The sequence below is a fragment of the Manis javanica genome, chromosome 4, assembly GCF_040802235.1.
Source record: "Manis javanica isolate MJ-LG chromosome 4, MJ_LKY, whole genome shotgun sequence".
Lineage (NCBI taxonomy): Eukaryota > Metazoa > Chordata > Mammalia > Pholidota > Manidae > Manis > Manis javanica.
In genome coordinates, this window is record NC_133159.1 from 134,263,840 (window position 1) to 134,287,839 (window position 24,000).

Genomic DNA, 24,000 nt, shown 5'->3' on the forward strand with positions numbered 1-24,000 from the left:
AGGAAGATTAAAAGGAGAGGGGAAACGAACATGTCTCTCAAGCAGAAAATAAGAAATGCCATACCATTAGACTATTTACTTACCCCTTACCCTTTCAACAAATGTTTATGAAGTTGGACAATGTTAAAATTGCAAAACACACCTAATTTTAAAAAGTTAACAGATTTATAGAATTTGATTTTGCCTTTGTGATTGGCACTAAAAGGAGAAGTCAACCAAACTGGTTGTTTACCAAGAGTGCTTGCAGCACACAAGTGCAGCTCAAAAAAATGTTCTAGAGTGGCCTAAGAACAAAAACGGTGAGTACCGTTGGAAAAGCTCCCTGCCTACCACCCTATCTCTGCCTCCTCCAATCACTGGTCCTGCTGGGCTTTCCAAGGCCCTAACTAAGATGGGCATATTACACACAGATTTCATTTCCTTCTGCCAATATTACTCTTACCTGGTACAACTAAATGACAGTTAACTGTGCCATTAGAGTAAAATAAATACAGCATAAAATTAAAAAGGTTAAACAGAATTGTTTATTCTTTAGCTCCTCCTATGGAGAGAAAATTTGAGACCTTATTTACATAGAAAAAAGAGCTTGGATTATTGACAGCGAATTTTTGTGTTTACTTTTTAGCTTTTCTATTATCTCTGAATTTACAAAGTGTCATGAAATTGCATGGGCAAGCTGCTCTTCCTAGACAATGTGTCTTGTGAAGGCACATTTTGAAATTTTAGTGAACTTTTAAAAAAATCAGTAGAGAAAAGATGAATTATCAGCAGACAGTACTGGGGCTAAGTGGTTGGAAAAAGTAAAACTATTTTCACCTGCCTCATGAAATACATTCAAAAGAATCGAAAGACTTGAACATTCAAAGACAGAAGCATAAACATATACAACCTCCACCCTAGTTCCACAGTCTCAAACATACCTAACTTCCTCCTATCACATGTTGAACAGGAGATGATCATGGTATTCTCTTAATATCTAATTTCTGTCAAAATGTAACTAACTTTTATTAAGTACCTACAATAATCATACTCAGGGACAGAAAGTATAGTGGTTACCAGGGACTGGTGGGAGTAGAGAATGGGGAGTTATTGTTTAATGGGTACAGAGTTTCAGTCTAGGATGAAGAAAGAGTTCTGGGGCTGGATGGTGGCGATGGCTGCACAACAGTGTGGATATTCTTAATACCACTTGTGGATAAAACGAAAGTTCCTGTGGCCAGGATTCTCATCTGGCCCTGGTAGGTTAGCTCACCACACACGTGTGGGCAATACGTTGCTACTGACTCTATGTAAAGAGCTCACCCAGTGCTCTGGGGGACACAGCGGCACAGCTGCAAGGCTGCAGGAGAGCAGAGCAGAGGACAGAGGCCCAGAGGACAGCTGTGCGGGACAACTGTGCAGAGAGGCCCAGAGGACGAATGTGTGGGTAGAGAGGCCCAGAGACCGGCTTGCTGCATGCAGGCCCGCTCTGAGTGAACAGGATTTTAGTGATTGACCTGCCACCATGGAAATAAATTTGGGTATAACCCTTTCACCCCAAGAACGTTCTGCTGTCATTTCTTTGGTCACATTGAATCCATAGTGAACTTGTCCGAAGTTGAAACCCATTGGTAAGACAACACTGTTAAGATGTAAATTTTGTTATGTATGTTTTGCCATGATTTTCAAAAAGTGTAGCGTACCTATTTACCTACTGGAGGAGGAATATTTTTTGACATTTTAACATGAGTTTAAAATTCATTTATTATAATTTCTTTTTAATAGTAACAATACAATGATACAGTCTTATTATAGTCCTTGCATTCTCAGATTCAGTGAAGTACAGTATATTCAATGAAAGACAGTATATGCGCAAGACTCCAGTTAGGCCCTGTAACACACATTAATAACAGCTAACATACTTTGAGTGCTCACTATGCACTCATGGTTAAGTATATACTATTCCATTTAATCTTCAACTCTGATATAAATAGCATTACAACCATTTAACAGATGAGAAAACTGGGTTTAAGAGGTTGAGTAACTTGCCCAAAGTCACACAGCTAGACAGAGGCAGAACCTAGTCTCAAACCAGGTTTGTTTGACTAGATCCAACTAGATCCAACCCCCTTCACCACTGCTATATAATGATTGATAAAAAATACATATATTTGGTCCTTTATATGACCAAATATATCTATTTCTCAGGTATACTTGGTCTTCATCCACAGTTCCTGAAAACACTGCCGAGTCCTAAAGGTGAAATGGGTGTTTTATTACCTTAATGAGAAACTTTTGGATGCCCCCCTCCACCCAAGAGTAGGGGCTGGAGGTTGAATTAGCCAATGGCCAGTAATTAGTCAATCATGAGCATGCAGTGAAGCCCTCACAAAAAACCCTGAGAAGAGCTTATTGCTCTGCTCTGCTCTGCTGGATCCTGCTTCTTGGTCAGAGAGAGCTTCTATGTTTTGGGAATCAGAAGGCCTCCAGGTGCCACTGATCCACGCCCCAAGCTCCAGGAGGGCAGAAGCTCCTTTATTTGGGACTTTGCCTATGTCTCTCTTCATTTCACTGTTAACTTGTGTCCTTTAGTAAACTGGTAAACCTAAGTGCTTTCCTGAGTTCTGTGAGCCACTCTAGCAAATTAATCGAGCCTAATGGGGAGGTCGTGGGAACCTCCAATGTATAGCCCGTAGGTTAGAAGCACAGGGAACTGCCTGGGGCTTGTGTCAGGCGTCTGGAGTCGGGGTGGAGGGCATTCTTGCAGGACGCAGCCCTTAATCTGGGATTTTGGTGCTGTCTCCAGGCAGATAGCATCAGAACTGAGTTGAGTTCTTAACACGTGGTTGATGTTCAAGAATTGCTTGGTGTATGTATGTGTGGGAAGGCTCCCTCCCACTTACTTACACACTGGAATCACATCCAGGTCCCAAATGGAAGACCCCCTCCCACATATTTACACACACTGGAATTGGGTCCAGGTACCCAAATGAAGTTATACTACTTTTATTGGTGTGCATAATATTGTTACTGTTACATGCAGGGAAAAAAATACACCACTGTATTGAGTGTCAGATGAGTGGGAATCACAACCACCACGTAAGATAAATTCTAACCGAAATGAGCAGGCGACGAGAGGCAACAGAAGGCCAGGCAGTTTATCTGGGCGCAATCCCGGGCAAGGTTCACCAGTCTGGCTTGAGAAGTCGCGCCCAGCCAGACAGGCAGGGAGTTTTTATAAGCACAGGGAAGAGAGGGGGAAGTGGGCCACGCCAGGGGTATGTGGGGAATTTTTATTGGCTCATGGTCAGGTGATGGACAGCCAGAGGTCTCCTCCTTCCGGATGGAGGGGGTCTGCATCTGGGGTTTGTCGGCACGTCACAGGATTGGAATCCCGGAAGAGCTGTCTGTTCCTTCTTTATATGGCACAGAGCTATTTGGTGCTATCTTTGTTCCGCTTGCACTGTCCTCACTTTCCTCCCTCCAGTACCTCCAGCCTTACACACCATCTGGTTAATTTTTAATTGGAAGCAACCAATTCTGGCAGACAAAACTCTAGTTATATAGTACATAACTAATAAGACCTAGTAGTCCATTTACTGGTGCAATCTTTAACTCCTGCTTTGGGCCACAGATGCAAATCTGGCACAGGAGACAAGACACAGTCCTGGACCAAATGGATGACAAAAATCCTGGGGGATTCAAAACAGCAACAATTGCCCTTCCATTTAATGCATTGCAATACAGTCACTGACCACAAACCTGAAAGAAACTAGTCTACAGCTAAATAAAAATTTAAAAATTAAAATTATACACCAAAGCAGTAATATAGACTCAACTTCTGCTAAGTGTTTTTCGGTGCCACCAGGAAATCGAACCATTCCAGTAAGGTGGATCAAGGTCAAAATTCTTAAGACTCTTTTGCTGTATAGTAGCTTCCTATCACTGGCTCTGACCCAGAAGGGAAATAACAGACTCTACCTAGCTCCTCAAATTACTTGCACTCATACCTATAATTTTTATTATCATTATAATGTAAGTGGTAATGAGCCACCAGCTGAGAAAAATTAGCTAATAGACAACAGAATATACAGAACAAAAACTCATTTCTACTAGCAAGTACAATTTCCTCTTAGAAAATGGATAGAATGACGCCGAAAAAAAATTCCAACTATTATGTTTCAATAACGAGTAAACTAACAATTATTATGTTTCAATAATGAGTAAACTAACAATTAAGTATCATAAAAAATTTAAGTCTTAAGTAATAGATCATTAGAAGTAGTAGGTACACAGATCTAATATACATGCTGACAAAATACACAGTGGTAATTATGGGAGATTTAAAATCATCTAATCCAGTATCATATGAAACATGAATTGTTTGAAGTTTGTTTCTCATGTTTGGAAAATTCTGTATCTTTATTTAATGTGGTGGTAGTACCATAAGAAAATTTCAATGCACATTTTGAAATTCCTTTGCCTATTTCTGGGCAGGTTTTAGTCAATTAATTTTACTGGTCACCTGGCATGTCACAGGTTCTGGGGTAGGTGCCAGGAGCATACAAATCTAACTTTAGTTCTCTACCCACTAATAACATTTTCCTTGCTTTCACAATAGACAATTAGAAACCATTTCTGTGAAACACACAGTAGGACAGTTTAAGTCACTGTAACAAAGTTACTTCCATCATGGCCAAAGTAACAATGTGCTATTGATCTGGTTACAGTGAAATTCAATAGCAAATAATCCTGCACAGCAAAATCTTCTCTCATCCCTTTGAACTTTAACAGACTCTGAATAAAGCAAAGAGCCAGAGGAACTGAGTACTTAGACAAAGGAGTTTTTTCCATAGTTTCATAGTTCTGACCCTAAGTAATAATTATCTTGCAACCCTTCCAGCTCCATCTTTATCTCAAATACTTTTGGCCCTGAAACACAAAACATCCAAAGCAACCACTCAATTAAGTACACCATAAAAAAAACATTAGAAATCTGGCCAAAGGTGATAATAACTAGACACAAGCCTCTCTCCCTTGAACCTACTGCATACAAAAAATTTCAGAGATGCTAAGCATTGCTTTGTCTTAGCTCTCCCACCTAAAAGCACAGAATAAGATAACCAGTGAGCTTGTTTTAACTTGACTACTACTACAGAACAAATGTAATGTTTCAATTTAATATTTTAGAACTTTACCTGAATAGGCTCCAGATTTCCTTCTCCAATTTAAAGCACTAGATTACTATGTTTTGTAAAGGTAAAAAATTAAAGTCTAGAAGGTTCCATTTCTGGAAGAAGCATGGCGATGACCTAGTCCCAAAGTTTCCCACTTCTAAAAATCATACAGAGCAATAGAATGATTACCCACTTTACATACAAACATCTCACATACAGACTACATCTTTCGTGAATGAGGGGACAGAGAAAACCCACAAACTTCAAATTACGTCAAGTGAAGTTCAAAACATGATAAATCAAGAAACCACAACTCTAAGACAGAAGCATCATGATTTAAATGTAAAATATGAAACAGCACAAGTACTAGAATAAAACATGGGTGAATGCCTTAATAACTTTGGAATGAGGAAAATTATGGCCCAAAACCCAAAGTTATTTAAAAAATTGGAAAATTCAACTTTATAAAAACAACAGAAAACCCCCACTGCATTGAGAACAAAAACAAAAACAAAAAAATCCAGAAAAATCCCTGCTGCATAGCAAAAACACCATAACAAAGTAAAAAAGACCTGTAACTCATATCAGAGACAAAAGACTAATTTCCCTATTTTTTAAAAATTCTTAAAAATTGAGAAGAAAAAAAAACCCAAAAGAAAAATGGACAAAGTCAGTTCAGAGAATAAAAAGCCCTCAAACATTTAAAAGGATGCTCACCTTGCTCAGAATACAAATTAAGCATTATATTGAAATGCCAGTTTTTATCAGATTGGTAAAAATTAAAAAGATTAACACACTCTGTTATCACAGCTGTGAAGAAATCAGTATTTTCATGCATTGCTGGTGGGAATGCAAAATGATACTATCCTACAGAGGGGAACATTTAACTACCACTGGTGCATTTACCCATTGATTAGAATCTCACTTTTGGCAGTCAAACCCCCTCTGCCCATATACCTGCAAAGGTATAACATTTGCACTCTTTTAACAGCTACAGCATGGAAACAACCCAAAGCCCATCAATAAAGAGCTGGTTAAATGATGGAGCAGCCACACAACAGAACACTATAACCATTAAAAAAAAAAAAGGGAAAAAGAACAGAAGCTCTCTGTGATCAATTCTATCTATCCCTAGGCAAAGGCCAGACTAAATACCAAAAATTGAGGACAAATTGAAGAACTATGTTTGGTACATTTAAATTAAGACAGTGAATTAGGGTATTTCAATGACAACCACTAAGCAGCTTTATTAAGAGCAACAGAAGAGTTTAATTTTAACAGAACAGTTACTTCTGAGATAAAAAAAAGTCACATCCACAACTTTTGTCATCTTTATACTGACCAGATGAAAGTCACACAAAAAAATGTCACATTTATAATTAAAATTGCTAGTATGTTATATACTTAATAAATTATATAAACCCAAACAAAATTATTCAATAATTTCCTTGAATATAGGTAGTTCCCATAAACTGTATCAGAAAATTTTTCCAAATATTTATGATTATCATCTCTTCAGATTAGTTTAAAAAACTAATAAAAGAACAAAATTATCCGTAATTCTGATTACTTAAAAAAAATCAATCTGAAAACATAAAAAACATTTGAAAATAGCCTTCTATATGTGTTGTGAAGAGCATTTAAATTTAAAACAAGAATGTGTATGTGTGTGTGTGTATACATATTTACCATCAAAACTGGACCTTTATTGGAATAACTCCCTCTTGATTATTAACAGTTTTGGTGTTCCCATCTCATGCTACCGGCCATGTTCCAGTGTGAGAAAACAGTTCACCCTCTGGGCACTAACAAGAATATATTTTATAGAAAAACTTAAACCTGAATATCATTTAAATCATGACCTAATCTGATACTGACATCTTATTCTTCCATCTGGGCGGCAGAGAGAGAGAGATGTAAGAGAGCTACATTCTAATCTATAGTGTGAAGTCAATAAATAAATATCTGAATTGAAAAATTAAGAAAGAGTGGCAAAAATACATTATTTTAAAATATGGAGATAAATACAGAAGAAATTGCTGTAACTTTTGGAACAGATTTGTCTCTGGACAGGGCCGGAAGCCAAAGGAGAGTTAGTCAGGAAATGGTATTTGGTTTTGCTTTGAAGTATACACTTGTAAACCTATTTGACGTGACAAGATGGAATCACAGAGACCAGGTTTACCTGCCACTTAAAATAACCAAAAAGAAAAAAATTAATGAAACAAAGGATTTTCAGCACACTGGGCACGAAGGACATGATCCCCAAGACAAAGGAGGAAACACACAAGGTGAGGAGGACTGCACCAGCTTCCTGCCTTGAGGGTTTCCAGGCTGGGACCCAAGTAGTGGCCAAGAGGAACCCCAGAGTTGAGGAAATGGAGCTGAGAGTGTGGGGAGATCAAGACATCTAGAGTTCTCAGGCCAGAGTACCAGAAAAGAGAGAGCTCTATATAGAGACCTCCAGGGATCTGCAGAGGTTTCCCCTAAGCAGTCAGCAGAGCACTGGTATATGGAAAACTATCTGATGCCAGGGAAAGAAAGACCCACCCGAGAAGACCAGAGGTAACTGCCCAGTGCTTATAACAAGCTAGAAATAGTACGTTTCTAAAATGGAGAACCTTATACTCATAGTCTTACCTCTAGGCAATGACTCTAGGAATAGACACAGAATAAATGCTGCTCTCTGATCCCATCTAACAAATCTGGAAAGCAACACCCTAAAAGATCAAACTATTTCCAAGTGACTGAACTATATCTCTGAAAAAGCTCAAGGGTATTTACAGGAATACAAGTTTCTAGCACCCAACAAGGTACAAATTACAATGTCTGACATTTGATCAAAAGCATGCAAAGAAAATACACTTGATAATGAGGGAAGAAAGAAATCAACTGATTAAAACAAACAATGAACGGACACAGATGTTGAAATTAGCAGGCAGGGACATTGAAAGTTATTATAATTACAAATGTAATTACTTTGTGTATCTTAAAAGTTCAGTAGAGACATGGAGAATATAACAAAGATTCAAACCCAACTTCTAAAGATGAAAATTACAGTGACTGAGAAGAAAAATACAATGGATGGGATTAACAGCAGATTAGACATGGCAGAAGAGTAACATGCAGCAACAGAAACTACCCAAAATAAAAGAGAGAAAAGGAATTAAAAAACAAACAAAAAGCCCAGCATCCATAACTATGGGACAACTTTAAGCAGCCTAGTATATGTGTAATCGGAGATCCAAGGGGTGGGGTCTCCTGAAAAAGCGGCCCCAAATTTTCCTCATTGATGAAAACTATACACACAAAGATCGCAGAAGTTCAGTGGGCATTAACACAAAAAACATTAAGAAAATGACACCAAGGTACACCACAAACTTCTCAAAACTAAAGACGGGAAAAATTTTAAAGTAGAGAAAAACTCATGTTAAGAACAGAGAACAAAAAAAAGAATGAGCAGCACAATTCTCTTGGGGTAATAATGCAAGATGACATCTTCAAAGTACTGAAAGAAACATAATTGTCTACCTAGAATTCTATGCCTAGCAAAAATATTTTTCAGAGCCAAAAGTACCCTATAATAAAACTAAAAGTATATAAATAATATAATATAAAAAGAGTAAGAATTCATCACTTGCAGATCTTTACTATAAGAAATGCTAAATGATACCAGTTGGAAATATGGGCCTAGACAAAGGAATAAAGAACACCAGAAATGACAACTACATGAGTAAATACATGACTTTTTTCTTAGTATTTGTATTTTCTTAAAAAATAATTGAGAATTTAAACAAAAATAACAATGTATTGTGGAGTTTATATCATAGATGAAATGTATGACAACCATAGTACAAAGACTGGGAGGGGAGAAAACAAAGTAAGAGACTTACAGTATATGTGATGTGGTATAAGGTAGGCCATGGTAAGTTAAAGTGCATACTACAAACTTTAAAGCAACCACAAGAATAGCAAAATATAGGTTATAGTTAATAAGCCAACAAAGAGGATAAAGATAATGACAAAAAATATTCAATCCAAAAGGCAGAAAAGCAAAAGGAAAAAACAAATGGCACAAAAACAAACAGCAAGATATTTAAATCTAAGCTTATCAACAACCATATTAAATGTAAATAAATGATCTAAACACCCCAATTAAAGAAATTATCAAATTGGATAAAAAAGCAAGACCCACCTATATACTGTTTATGAAAAATACTCATTTACTATAAGGACATAGGTTAAAAGTGAAAGGAAAGAGAAAGATACACCAAGCTAACACTAAAAGAAAGCTAAAGTGGATATATTAATAGCAAAGTGGGCTGCAAAACACAGAACTTCATCAGTAACAAAAAAAGTAATTTCATAATGATAAAGGAGTCAATTCACTAAGAGGATGTAACAACCTTAAATGTCTATGCACTTAATAACAGAGCTTCAAAATACACAAAGCAAAACCTAATATAATGGTAGTTACCAGGAGCTATAGGGAATAGAGAGTTACTGTTTATTGGGTGTAGAGTTTCATTTTTACAAGATGAAACAGTTACAGAGATGGATGGTGATGTTTGTACATTATAAATGCATATAATACCAGTGAACTGTACAGTTAAAAATGGTTAAGATGTGTATTTTACCACAATAAGAAAAAAGAGAGGTAATCACTGTTAAATAATGTTACATATTCAATTCAACTCAACAAATTCTTATTGTGGGCCAACTAAAAGTTAGGCACTAGGGATATAAAAGAAAATAGAATAAATATGGCCTCTACTTTCACTGAGCTTACTCATGGGCTGGCAATAAACAGGTATTATTCTAAAAGCTACTAGTGTGGTAAGTGCTACCAAAGGAGTATAGCCAGCCTATATGCTTTACATTTTTTAAAAACAAAAATGTGCTTAAGAATAATCTTAAGAAAGCACACTTCTCATTAATATTATTTCCAGGTATTTATTATTTTCAGTCTCTTGCAAGTGGGATCTTTTTCCATTAGATTCTCTAATTTTTTCCCCCTTTCCTAATACAAGCTTGTGCTATATGATATAATGAGAAATATATATTTTGGTTCCTGGTACACAGCTCCTAAAACCATTGTGATTTCCTAAGTGATACCAGAGATAAGGATATCTTCTTATTCATAACAAGCCCATTTCAGCCACACCAGTTTATGTTAATAAGGTGACTCTTAGAAAGCCTTATTAGGGTGGTTGCCAGGGGAACCAAACAGATTTCAGTCCCCTTTACCTCTAGGAAGAGGAGAGTGGCTAGAGGTTGAACTAATCACTAATGATTTAATCAATCATGTCTAAGGAGGCCTCCATTAAAACCCAAAAGGACAGAGTTTGGGTTGGTTACCAGGTGCTAAGAATTGGTGAAGGTGCTCCTGGTGCTAGGAGGATGGTGTGGAAGCTCTGCATCCCTTCCTCCATACTTTGCCCCATGCAACTTCTTTCATCTGGCTGTTCTTGTGTTATATCCTTTGTAATAAACTGGTAATCTAATCAGTAAACTGTTTCTCCAAGTTCTATGAGTTACTCTAGCAAATTAATTGAATCAAACCTAATAAGGGTATTTTGGGAACCTCTGATGTATAGCCAGTTGGTCAGAAGCACAGTACCTGGACTTTTGATTGGCTTGTGAAGCAGAGAAGGGGTGGAGAGAAGGTGGGGGAGTGTATGGAGGAAGTCTTGTGGGACTGAGCCTTTACCCTGTGGGATCTGAAAGTAACTCTAGGTAGATAGTATCAGAACTAAACTGAATTGTAGGACACTCAGCTGGTGTCCACCGAGAATTAAGAGAACTACTTAGCATGGAAAAAACTCTACATTCTGGCCAGAAGTATGATTGTTGTGTGTAGAGAAACACAGGAGAGGTTTTTCCATCATGGAGTCCTGTCATCATTTCTTCATTATTGAAAAAACTGAAATAACCTGGTTCCTAAACCCCCAAATTACAAGTTTTAGTAAGAGTAACAAATCAATATGAATCCAAAAGGTAGAATTACAGATCTATGAATACTACAACCTATAAAAAACAATTTTACCTTCATTATAGGGCACCGGATTGCCAATCTTTAATCCAACTGCTTCAGCTGATTTCAAAACGTCTAACTCCATCAAAATAACTACTCTCCTACAAAGGCAAAGAAATGGAAACAAATTAGAAAAACTAAATTCAGGAGCCCTTCAAATGACAGACTACTTAAAAAGCTTTCCACCAATAATCATTTTGACAAAACGATTTCCCTTTGTCAACTGGTTTTCATTACTGAATAACTTAATAAATATATATCAATTCCTACATAAATATTTCCCTTAATCTTTCACAGCATCATCATCAAGGCTTTTTATGACTGCAAGTTTTCGCTTCCCATCTCAGCCCTTAATTAAAATGCAGCACCCTTACTACATACCATATCTTCCAGGAGCAAATGACATGATAAGAATTTAGATTATTTAAACACAGTGACATGTGGAACAGGAGGTGTTTTCAGAAACATAGTTACCTAAACTTTTCCCAGTGAAAACCAGTATCACTATAGATATTTTTAATGTAATTATTACCTAAGAAATTACAGCTCTTTGACCTATCTTTAATTCTGATTAAAATCTTTCAATTACTTCCCAAGATACTTTGACCTAAAATAAAAACCTTCCACACAGCCTACATGGTTCTATATGATTTGCCTTGCTAATTTCTCTGCTTCCCTGTGACTTCTCTGCTCTCTAGCCATACCGTTCTCTTTTAATTGCTGCTTATGTTATGTTCTCTCCTGCCACAAAGCCTTTGTATGTGCTGCTCTCTGATTCTGTTGGCCTTCTCTCATTCTGCCTCATTCTAATGCTCATTTTCTGGCTCTCATTCAAACATCACTTCTTTGAGAGACACTTCCTTCATCTTTAGTTTAGACTAACTTTCTGTCAAACTCTTTTCTATAGCCATGACTTCTTCCCTTCAGTTCACTTCTCTCAGGTTCAATTAATACATGTTAACATATAATAACTAATATATAGTTTAATTATATGTTCATTATTTGATTATCATTTGCATGTCATATATTTTAATTATTTATTCATTATTTGATTATTACCTATTTCTCCTACCAGACTGTACTTTCAACGATGGCAGGTAAACTCCAGGGCTTAATATAGCATCTGGTTCACAGTTGTTTCTCATTACATACTTGAATAAAAATATCATGATCATGTTTGTATTTCATAGAGAACTACAGTAAGAAGGAATCTGAGGCGAAAACAACTGGAGGCAGGGAAACCAAGAGAAGAAAAGAACTGCGGATGGCCTGAATTAGGGTAGTGGCAATGGAGAGTTAAAAAAAAAAAAGATGTTATTAAAAATAAAAATAATGATAATAATAAAGGGAGAAATGTGGGACCCACATATAAATCAAGTATAAAAATCAAACAAATATTCATATTTGACCTGATTGTTTATAGTTCATAATGCGTGATCAAAACCAAAAGTTTGTGATGACTGCCCTTGTACTGTTCACCATGTAAGAACTTATTCACTATGTAAAAATTTGTTCACCATGTAAGAACTTGTTCGTTATGCTTCAGAAGATTGGAGACTGACGAGAATTAGGCTTGAGATGGATTAATGATTGTGCATTGAGCACTGACTCCCCTATACAGAATTTTATTGTTGTTAACAACCATTTGATCAATAAATATGAGAGATGCCCTCTCAAAAAAAAAAAAAGATGGTTTAGAATAATATTTAAGCAATATGTCCATCTTCATCATGTTCTATCCTTTAAATGATGATTGCTGTATTTTGGATTTTTATATACAATGGATTAGTTTGTGCTACCTTTATCAGTTTTTCATATCAAGTTTTATTACTTTAATAGAGTAAGCTTGAAATTCTGTTCCTGAAAATTAGATAGATTCCCTATAAAAACTATGTGACAGATATTTAGTGGTGGATATCTCACTACCTTCTAAGATTATCTAAACTACTCCAGAACATAGAAGAATGGAAAGCTTTTAGATATTACCGTAATACTAAAATCTAAGAGAATGCTCTCAAAAAACAAGACTAATTCTATCTTGTAATATGCATACATCCTAAATAAAACATTAGTCAGATGAGTCCAGCAGCACATCAAGAGAATACACCAGTAACAACTTACAGAAAACACAAGGGCACATCACGAGTCCAGAGGGATACAATCAACAAAACCCAGACTGCGGGAAACTGCATGAAGATAAAGGGCAAATGACCTGGTTTCTTCAACAAATAAACAGTAAGCGAGGAAAAAGGACATAGAGGAGGAACCTAGAGATTTAGCGATATAAAAGAATTAGCAACCTAGTGTAATGTGAACTTAACTTTGGATCCCGATTCAGATAAATTATTTACACATATACATGAGTGACTGGAAATTGAACAGTGACAAGATATTTGACATTTTAGGTGTAAAATTGGTATTTTTAAAAAGAGTTCTTATTTCTTAAAGATATATACTAAGACATTTATGGACAAACAGTATGATGTCTGAGATCTGCTTTATGGAGCTTTAAAAATACAGAATGAATATGGATAAAACAAGATTGGATATCAAGTGATCATTTGAAGCTAGATGGTAAGATATATGGAAATTCACATATCATAATCTTGAATGAAAAGACAGTATCAGATACTATATAACTTCAATGCAATTCTTTGTATTCCAAAAAGTTTTGTTTGTTTTATTAAACTATATCATGTAATTCTAGGATTCATATGGAAGAATAAACCTGGGGTGAAGGGTTATGGGAGAAGAAGGACGCCATCACCTATATGTTACTGAAATAGTCTACAGATGATACTTAAACTGAAAACACTATGGCATATGTAATTATCTGTGTTGGTGAGGATGTAGGGACACTGAAACTCTCATTCATTGTTAGTGAGAATGTATATTACTGTAGCCACTTTGGAAAATAGGTAGTTCCTCAAAAATTTTACCATAAATTTACCATTTTACCCATATTTCTACTCCTAGATAGATACATATAAAATAAACAGAAACATGCCCACATGAAAACTTGTTTGCAAATGTCCATATTATTTATGACAACAATAGGTATAAAACCCAAACTGTGACATACCTATACAATGGAATATTATTTGGCTATAAAAAGGAATGAACTATTGATACATGTTGTAACATGAATGAATTCTGAAAACATGTGATGTAAAATGCTCAGAATAAGAAAATGTATAGACAGAAAGCAGATTAGTGATTGACTAAGACAGGGGAGGATGGGGAGCTTGGGTATGATAGCGACAGGGTACAAGTTTCTTTTGGGGGTGATAAAATATCCTAAAATTTATTGTAGTGATGGCTGCACAACTCTATGAATAGACTAAAACCATTTTACATATTATATGGGTGAACGGTAGTGGTATGTGAATTATATCTCAATAAAGCTGTTACCAAAAAAGGTGGGGGGGGGAGAATCTCTATGACACTAACATAGGAAGATTAACAGATCAATGGAAAAGATGGAAAACTCAGAAAAGATTCAGATAAATGAAATACCTGTCTCTATTAACTACTTTGCCACCAACCATCAATTCTCCACATAGCTATCTGAAGAATCATCTGGAAACTTTTAAATAAATCAAATCATACCAATACTCTTCTGCTCAAAACTTATGAATTCTCATTATACTCAAAATAAAATCTAACTTCGAGCTACTCGGGAGGAGAGGATTAAAGATGGCTGCTTGAGAGGTGAGACAGAAACCTCCTTCCAAAATGACATATAATATAAAAATATAGTAAATACATCAAATTCTGAAAGAGCAACAGGATAGAAGGCTGAGGCAGACTGTCTACACCTGGGGAAACCAGCAGACCTCAAGGAAAAGGGTAAAGTACTAAAGCTGTGATCTGGAGAGACCCAAGCCATTCCCCCACCCCAGCTCATGGGAGGAAGGAACAGAAACAGAATGAGGAGGGGGGAGGAGGGGGTGGAGGCCAAGAACTGCTGAACACCTAGCCCTGGAGATCTGCTCTGGGAGCATGAACCTGTATTACATGATGCTCTGGAGATTAGTGGGGTTGGAAAGCTAAGAGGTAGATACTTAGAGAGACTGAGATTCCAGCTGCTTGTGGAAAACACATATCCACAACTGGCCACTTTGGGATAAAAGAAGGGTGGGCAGTCTGAGAGACTTCCTAACAGTGAGAGGGCTGCTAAAAAGGCAAGGATTGCACAGAGCTTGCTGCTCAGGAGAAAAGACAGGTGGACAAAATTGTCCGAGAGCACTCTGCCCAGCAGGTTGGGAACTTTCAGGAGCTTCAAGTGCTCCATTCCCCTGGCTGGCAATGCAGCTATGAGGCCCCCCACTGTGATATTCAGGCTGTCTTCCTCGTGGCCAGCACCAGCTCATAGGCCAGCACCAGCTCATAAACCAGTTGCCCCCACCGAATCTCTATGAATCAAAGAATATTGAGAGAACTGTGTGACCAATCCAAACAAACAATATTTGCATTATAGGGGTACCAGAAGAAGAAGAGAAAAGGGATAGAAAGTGTCTTTGAAAGGTAATGGCTGAAAACTTCCCCAATCTGAGGAAGAAGATAGTCTCTCAGGCCAAGGAGGTGCACAGATCTCCCAACACAAGGAACCCAAGGAAGACAACACCAAAACATAAAATAATTAAAATGGCAAAGATAAAACAAGAGCTGTCTGTATGCTGCCTACAAGAGACTCACTTTAAACCCAAAGACATACATAGACTAAAACTGAAGGGATGGAAAAAGATAGGTCATGCAACTAATAGGGAGAAAAAAGCAGGAGTTACAGTACTTGTATCAGACAAAATAGACTTCAAAACAAAGAAAGTAACAAGAGACAAAGAAGGACATTACATAATGATAAAGGGGTCAGTCCAACAGGAGGATATAACCTTATAAATATCTATGCACACAACACAGGAGCATCTACATATGTGAAACAAATACTAACAGAATTAAAGGGGGAAATAGAATGCAATGCATTCATTTTAGGAGATTTCAAAACACCAATCACTCCAAAGGACAGATGAACTGGACAGAAAATAAGTCAGGAGATAGAGGCACTGAAAAACATATTAGAACAGATGGACCTAACAGACATCTATAGAACTCTACACCCAAAAGCAGCAGGATACACATTCTTCTCAAGTACAAAAGGAACATTTTCAAGAATAGATCATATACTAGGACACAAAAAGAACCGCAGTAAATTCAAAAACATTGAAACTGTACCAATAAGCTTCTCAGACCACAAAGGTATGAAACTAGAAATAAATTACACAAAGAAAATGAAAAATCCCACAAACACATGGAGGCTTCACATGTTCCTAAATAATCAATGGAACAACAATCAAATAAAAACAAAGATTAAGCAATATATGGAGACGAATGACAATAACTCAACACAGCAAAATCTGTGGGACACAGCGAATGCTATGCTGAGGGAAGTATATTGCACTATAGGTCTACCTCAGGAAAAGAAAAACAAACAGAAGAAAGAACGAAGCCCAAAGTCAGTAGAAGGAGGGAAATAATAAAGATCAAAGCATAAATAAATATAATTGAGAAGAATAAACAATAGAAAGAATCAATGAAAGTAAGAGCTGGTTCTTTGAGAAAATAGACAAAATACATAAACCCTTGGCCAGACTTATCAAGAAAAAAAGAGAGTCTACTCACATAAACAGAATCAGAAATGAGAAAGGAAAAATCACTATGGACACCACAGAAATACAAAGAATTATTAGAGAATACTATCAAAAATTATATGCTAACAAACTGGATGACCTAGAAGAAATGGACAACTTTCTAAAAAAATACAACCTTCCAAGGCTGACCAAGGAAGAAACAGAAAATCTGAACAGACCAATTACCAGCAATGAAATTGAACTGGTAATCAAAAAATTACCTAAGAACAATATCCTTGGACCAGATGGCTTCACTGCTGAATTTAATCAAACATTTAGTGAAGACCTAATACCCATCCTCCTTAAAGTTTTCCAAAAAGTAGAAGAGGGAATACTTCCAAATTCATTCTCTGAGGCCAGCATCACTCTAATACCAAAATCAAGCAGACACCACAAAAAAAGAAAATTACAGACCAATATCCCTGATGAACACATGCAAAAAGTCAATAAAACATTAGCAAAAATGAATTAAAAAATACATCAAAAAGAGCATCATGATCCAGTAGGATTTATTCCAGAGATGCAAGGATGGTAGAATATTCAAAAATCCATCAACATCATCCACCACATGAACAAAAAGCACATGATCATCTCCATATATGCTGAAAAAGCATTTGACAAAATTCAACATCTATTCATGATAAAAACTCTATAAACAAAATGGGTACAGAGGTTCTCTCTCACTTAACAACTTTACATTTCCCTGTATGACCCCGGAAGATGACTGGTTAGCCAGAGACGGGTAAGATTCCTCAAGGGAGGAACAACCTAAGACAGGCACAGTCGCAGGGGGGCCATCAGGTGAGAAATTGGGGATCAACAGAGGTGAGGCTTAGAACCTCACCCACCCTGTTTTCAGAGAAATCTTCTGCATCCATGGATGTTTTGTTGTCCTTGTCTAGCTTGTATTAATACTTAGTCTATAGGCACAGACCTGATCATCTACATTTGCCCTCTTACAGCACAAATTATGTTTTCTACCTTTTATCTTGCATCTACCTACCACTTCAGCATTTTATTTAAAAATAATAATAATAATAATAAGGGAGAAATGTGGGATTCTCATATAAATCAAGTATAAAAATTAAACAAATAATCATATCTGACTTGACTGTTTATAGTTCATGATGAGTGATCAAAACTGAAAGTTTCTGTGATATGACTGCCCTTGCACTGTTCACCATGTAAGAACTTATTCACTATATAAGAACTTGTTCACCATGTAAGAACTTGTTCGTTATGCTTCAGAAGATTGGAGACTGTTGAGAATTAGGCTTGGAGTTGATTAATGATTGTGCATTGAATCCCCTATACAGAATTTTATTGTTGCTAACAACCATTTGATCAATAAATATGAGAGATGCCGTCTCAAAAAAAAAAATGGGTACAGAAGGCAAGTACTTCAACATAATAAAGGTCATATGTGACAAATACACAGCCAATATCATACTTAACAGCAAGAAGCTGTTTGGGAACAAGACAAGATGCCCACTTTCCACTTTTATTCAACATAGTTCTGGAGGTCCTAGCCATGGCAATCAGACAACACAAAGAAATAAAAGGCATCCAGATTGGTAAGGGAGAAGTTAAACTGTCACTGTTTGCATATGATATGATATTGTACATAAAAAAACCCTAAAGAATCCACCCCAGAGCTACTAGAACTAATAAATGAATTCAGCAAAGTTGCAGGATACAAAATCAATACACAGAAATCTTTTGCATTCCTATATACTAACAATGAACTAGCAGACAGAAATCAGGAAAACAATTCCATTTACAACTGTATAAAGAAGAATAAAATACCTAGAAATACACTTAACCAAGGAAGTGAAAGACCTATACCCTGAAAACTACAAGACACTCATGAGAGAAATTAAGGAAGATACCAATAAATGGAAATACATCCTGTGCTCATGGCTAGGAAGAATTAATACTGTCAAAATGGCCACCCTGCCTAAAGCAATCTACAGATTCAATGCAATCCCTATCAAAATACCAATGGCATTCTTCAACAAACTAGAGCAAATAGTTCTAAAACTCATATGGAACCACAGAAGACCCCAAATAGCCAAAGCATCCTGAGAAGGAAGAATAAAGCTGGGGGGAATTATGCTCCCCAACTTCCAACTCTACTACAAAGCCACAGTAATCAAGACAATTTGGTAGTGGCACAAGAACAGACCCATAGATCAGTGGAACAGACTAGAGAGCCCAGATATAAACCCACACATATATGGTCAATTAATATATGATAAAGGAGCCATGGATATACAATGGGGAAATGACAGCCTCTTCAACAACTAGTGTTGGCAGAACTGAACAGCTACATGTAAGAGAATGAAACTGGATTACTGTCTAACTCCATACACAAAAGTAAACTCAAAATGGATCAAAGACCTGAATGTAAGTCATGAAACCATAAAACTCTTAGAAGAAAACATAGGCAAAAATCTCTTGAATATGAATGTGAGCAACTTTTTCCCGAACATATCTCCTCGGGCAAGGGAAACAAAAGCAAAAAGTAATAAATGGGACTACATCAAACTAAAAAGATTCTGTACAGCAAAGGACACCATCAATAGAACCAAAAGGCATCCTACAGTATGGGAGAATATAGTTGTAAGTGGAATATCCAATAAGGGGTTAACATCCAAAATATATAAAGAACTCACACACCTCAACACCCAAAAAGCAAATAACCCTATTAAAAAATGGGCAGAGGATATGAACAGACAATTCTTCAAAGAAATTCAGATGGCCAACAGGCACATGAAAAGATGCTCCACATCACTAATCATCAGGGAAATGCAAATTAAACCACCATGAGATATCACCTCATACCAGTAAGGATGGCCAACATCGAAAAGACTACGAACAACAAATGCTGGCAAGGATGCAAGAAAGGGGAACCCTCCTACACTGCTGGTAGGAATGTAAACTAGTTCAACCATTGTGAAAATCAATGGGAAGGTTCCTCAAAAAACTAAAAATAGAAAACACCATTTGACCTGGGAATACTCCTTCTAGGAATTTACCCAAAGAAAACAAGTTCTCAGATTCAAAAAGACATGCACCCCTGTATTTATTGCAGCACTATTTACCATAGCCAAGATATGGAAGCAACCTAAGTGTCCATCAGTAGATGAATGGAAAGAGAAGAGGTGGTACATATATACAATGGAATACTATTCAGCCATAAGAAGAAAACTAATCCTACCATTTGCAACAACATGGATGGAGGTAGAGGGTATTATGCTCAATGAAATAAGCCAAGCAGAGAAAGACAAGTACCAAATGATTTCCCTCATCTGTGGAGTATAACAACGAAGGAAAACTGAAGGAACAAAACAGCAGCAGACTCACAAACTCCAAGAAGGGACTAGCGGTTATCAAAGGGGAAGGGTGGGGCAAGGTAGGTGGGGAGGGAGGGAGAAGGGGATTGTGGGGTATCATGATTGTTGCACATGGTATGGGTGGGGTCACAGGGAAGACAGTGTAGCACAGAGAAGATAAGTAGTAACTCTGTGGCATCTTACTACACTGATGTAGTGACTTCAATGGGGCGGACTTGATAATATGGATGAATGTAGTAACCACAATGTTTTTCATGTGAACTCTTCATAAGAGTGAATATCAATGATACCCTAATAAAAAAATAATAAAATAAAATAAAATCTAACTCCTTAGTGGGACCTGTCCACCTTCCAAGATATGGGCTATCCATTTGGAAAAATTAAGCTAAATTCCTCTCAACCCTTGTAAACAAAATGAAATTCAGATGAACTAAAGTCTATTTAATAAATCCACACAAGTTTCTGAAGAACTAAAAAATATTATAACCTAGTCTGGAAGCTTCCTATGCAAGATACAAAGTTTAGAAACCATAAATAAAGGAAAAAATGGACAAATTTGACTGAATTCTTAAAAAACCCTTTAATTCCATATAAGAAACACCATAGATAACGATAAAGTGGGATAAAATATCTAAAGAGCTAACAAAGAGTTAATGAATATCTCTAGTTTACAAAGAGCTTCCACCAAAAAAAAAAAAAAGGACAAGTATATAAAATAAAAAGCTTCTCTTCAGAGAAGAAATGCAAATAATATATGAAGACACCAGACCTTACTAAAAGGGAAATTTAAGTTAAAATGATGATTGGCAATTAGCTTTAAAAATCAGTAATATCTAGTATGTTGACAAAGTTAAGAGACAACAGATACTTAAAAAAAAATAATAACAGCCTACTGATATCATTCACATACCCTAAAGTTCACCCTTTAAAAACATAATTCAGTGGTTTTTAGTATAGTCACAGAGTTGTACAAGAATCACACAGAACATTTCTATCACCTCACAAAGTAACCCTGTGCCCAACAGTAGCCATTCCCACACACCAGAAACCACTAATTTATTTCTATGAATTTGCCTATTCAGAAACAGGCACGCTTACTTAAAGTTCGTAAGTACATTAATTGGTATACTTTTTACAACAGATGTCCTTTGACCCCAACAATTCTAATTCTAGTTATCTACTCTTCAGAAATAATAGCATGAGCAGGTGAAGATAAATGTAGAAGGATGTTTGCTAAAGTCCTGTTTGGAGTAAACCTAATGACCATCAAAAAGGTAAGGAGTAAATAAACTTAGACATACACACACAGGTTCTCAGCAGGGGCAGGAAAGAAGGTGGTGGAATAAGGCAAAGCCCCTGGGAGACTGAAAAGAATGAAGTCCAAGTTTTTGTACTCAACCCTTGCAAAGCTCTCCACCCTCCCCCATAAGCATGCCCTAGAGGACAGAAAAGTGGATAGAAAGCACTACTCAAGCACTCAAAGGGAGCCTGGAGTGGAAGATAACAGGTCCCAAGTTGAAGGCTGGCAAGGAAATGTACCTAGCTTAGACTACGTCAGAGCAAATATGAAGTCTGGACCGAATTGTCCACATTAAACATGAACAAGGTAAAAATAAAAAATAACATGGCAACACACGACACAGTATAAAAATAAAAGCAACAGAGGAGGCAGGGACAATTAAACAATCCAATTTATAAGAACACATAAGACAAGAAAGTGAGTAGTACTTCCCAAGAGTGGTTTGCAAAATAATTAAGACTACATTCAATGAAACTAAAGTCAGTCTGTGGCATCTTACTACACTGATGGATAGTGACTTCAATGGGGCATGGGGAGGACTTGATATGGGTAATGTAGCAACCACAATGTTTTTCATGTGAAACCTTCATAAGAATGTATATCAATGATACCTTAATAAAAAAATTAAAAATAAAAATAAATAAAACTAAAGTCAAAAGATGAGATAAAACAAGAGATTGAGAAGGGAGCTTGAGAAGTTAAGGAAAAGATGGAGAACAAAAGTACATCTAATTCTTTATTTATAAACATCAAGAAACAGAAAAAGCTAAATACTCAACTATTATTATGTTGGAAAATCTTGAGTTAATCCAAGGCATGCATTAGAAAAAGGACTAAGGCAAACTGAAAACATGAACAACAAAATTATCCATAGCATAAGAAAAAACTGAAACTCAGATGAAATAGAAAACAACATTAAGGAATAACACACAGAAAATTTCATCAAAAATAAAGAACTGAGTCTCCAGACTGAAAGGGCATACCATTTGCCAGAACAACAATAAAAAATAAGAACTGGCATTGAGATATAACTAGTGGAATTATTGAATTTAAAACATAAATACCTCCACCTATACCACAGAACTCATTCAAGTTTCAATTGCCTCAATGATGTCCCTAAGAGCATAAGGATCCAATTCAGGTTCACTTGTTATACTTAATTAAATCTTCTTAGACTCCTTCAATCTGTAACAGTTTCTCAGTCTTTTACTTTTATGCTTGAGATTTAAAAATCAGAGGCCAGTTATTTTGTAGACTGAACTTCAATTTACTAAGGCTTCCTCATGATAGGATACAGATTATGCACCTTTGGCAAGAAATTACGAGTAGTGATGCTGTTCTTTTCATTGCAACCAGTCAGCTAATACACGATTTCTATTTGTCCCACTACAGGTAATGTTAAGGTCAATCACTAAGGTGCTACTTGCCAGGTTTCTCCACTGTAAAATTGACTCTTTTCCTTTCATAATTAATAGTTACGTTGTGGGGAAGTGCTTCAACCAATGAATAACTTGTTCCTCATCAAACTTTCACCCACTTGTTTCAGCATCTATGGTTAGCTGAACAACCCCCCAAAGATATCCACTTCCTAATCCCTGGAACCTGTGAATGTTACCTTATCTGGCAAAAAGGGACTTTGCAATGTGATTAATTTAAGGATTGAAACATCAAGGTTACCCTGGACCATCTGATGGGCCCTAAAAGCAATCACATGTACACATAGGGAGCCAGATCTGACACAGACAGACGAGAAGGCAGCAGGGCGACCATGGAAGCAGAGACTGGAGTGACACAGCAATAAGCCCAATAAGGCCAGCGACCACTGGCAGAGATTGGATTCTCCCATGTCTTCCAGAGTCAGCACTGCCAACTCCGTGATTTCAGCCCAATGAAACCAATTTCAACTTCTGACCTACAGAGAGAAGAATTCCTGTTGTTTTAAACCACTATTTGTGGTAGTTTGTCACAGCAGCCTCAGGGAACCTATACAGCACCTATTGATGTTCCCTGCATGAATTAATACCATGATGGTTACCAAATGGTATTTCCTAATTCTATCATTCCTTCTACATTTGTTAGATGGTACTGTACTGTAAGAAAAAACTTTCTGTTCTCCCCATGTGTTCATTTATTCAGTATGGACTTACAAATTCCTATTTTATCCAATAGGTTGCAATCTTACTAGTTTCATTTATGTAGATTTTTAATTTGCCCTACTTTTGGCAAGTGTAACACTCAGAAAGCCAGTTTCTCTGTACTTTTGACAGGGTCTTCTTGTGAGCACTTCTCTATCTTCTGGCACATTAAAATGTTCCAGGCTCATGTGTAATTTCCAAGCCTATAATAAACCACCATTCAAGGAACCCTGGTTCCTCTTAGTATAAACTGGCACTCTCAGAAAGCAGTTATCTGGATCCTAAGGAGACTCATAGTTATTGGGGTGGTTGCTGTTCCAAAACCCTCTCAG

General features: G+C 36.7%; 1 protein-coding gene across 2 annotated transcripts in view; it reads right to left on the minus strand.

The window, feature by feature from the left end:
* RPA1 (replication protein A1) overlaps positions 1-24,000 on the minus strand; it is a 69,971-nt gene that overhangs the window by 19,086 nt on the left and 26,885 nt on the right. For both annotated transcript variants that reach the window (XM_017651614.3, XM_017651613.3), the window contains exon 5: positions 11,203-11,291. In XM_017651614.3, coding sequence (XP_017507103.2) covers positions 11,203-11,291 — 89 coding nt within the window. The remainder of the gene's footprint in view (positions 1-11,202; positions 11,292-24,000) is intronic.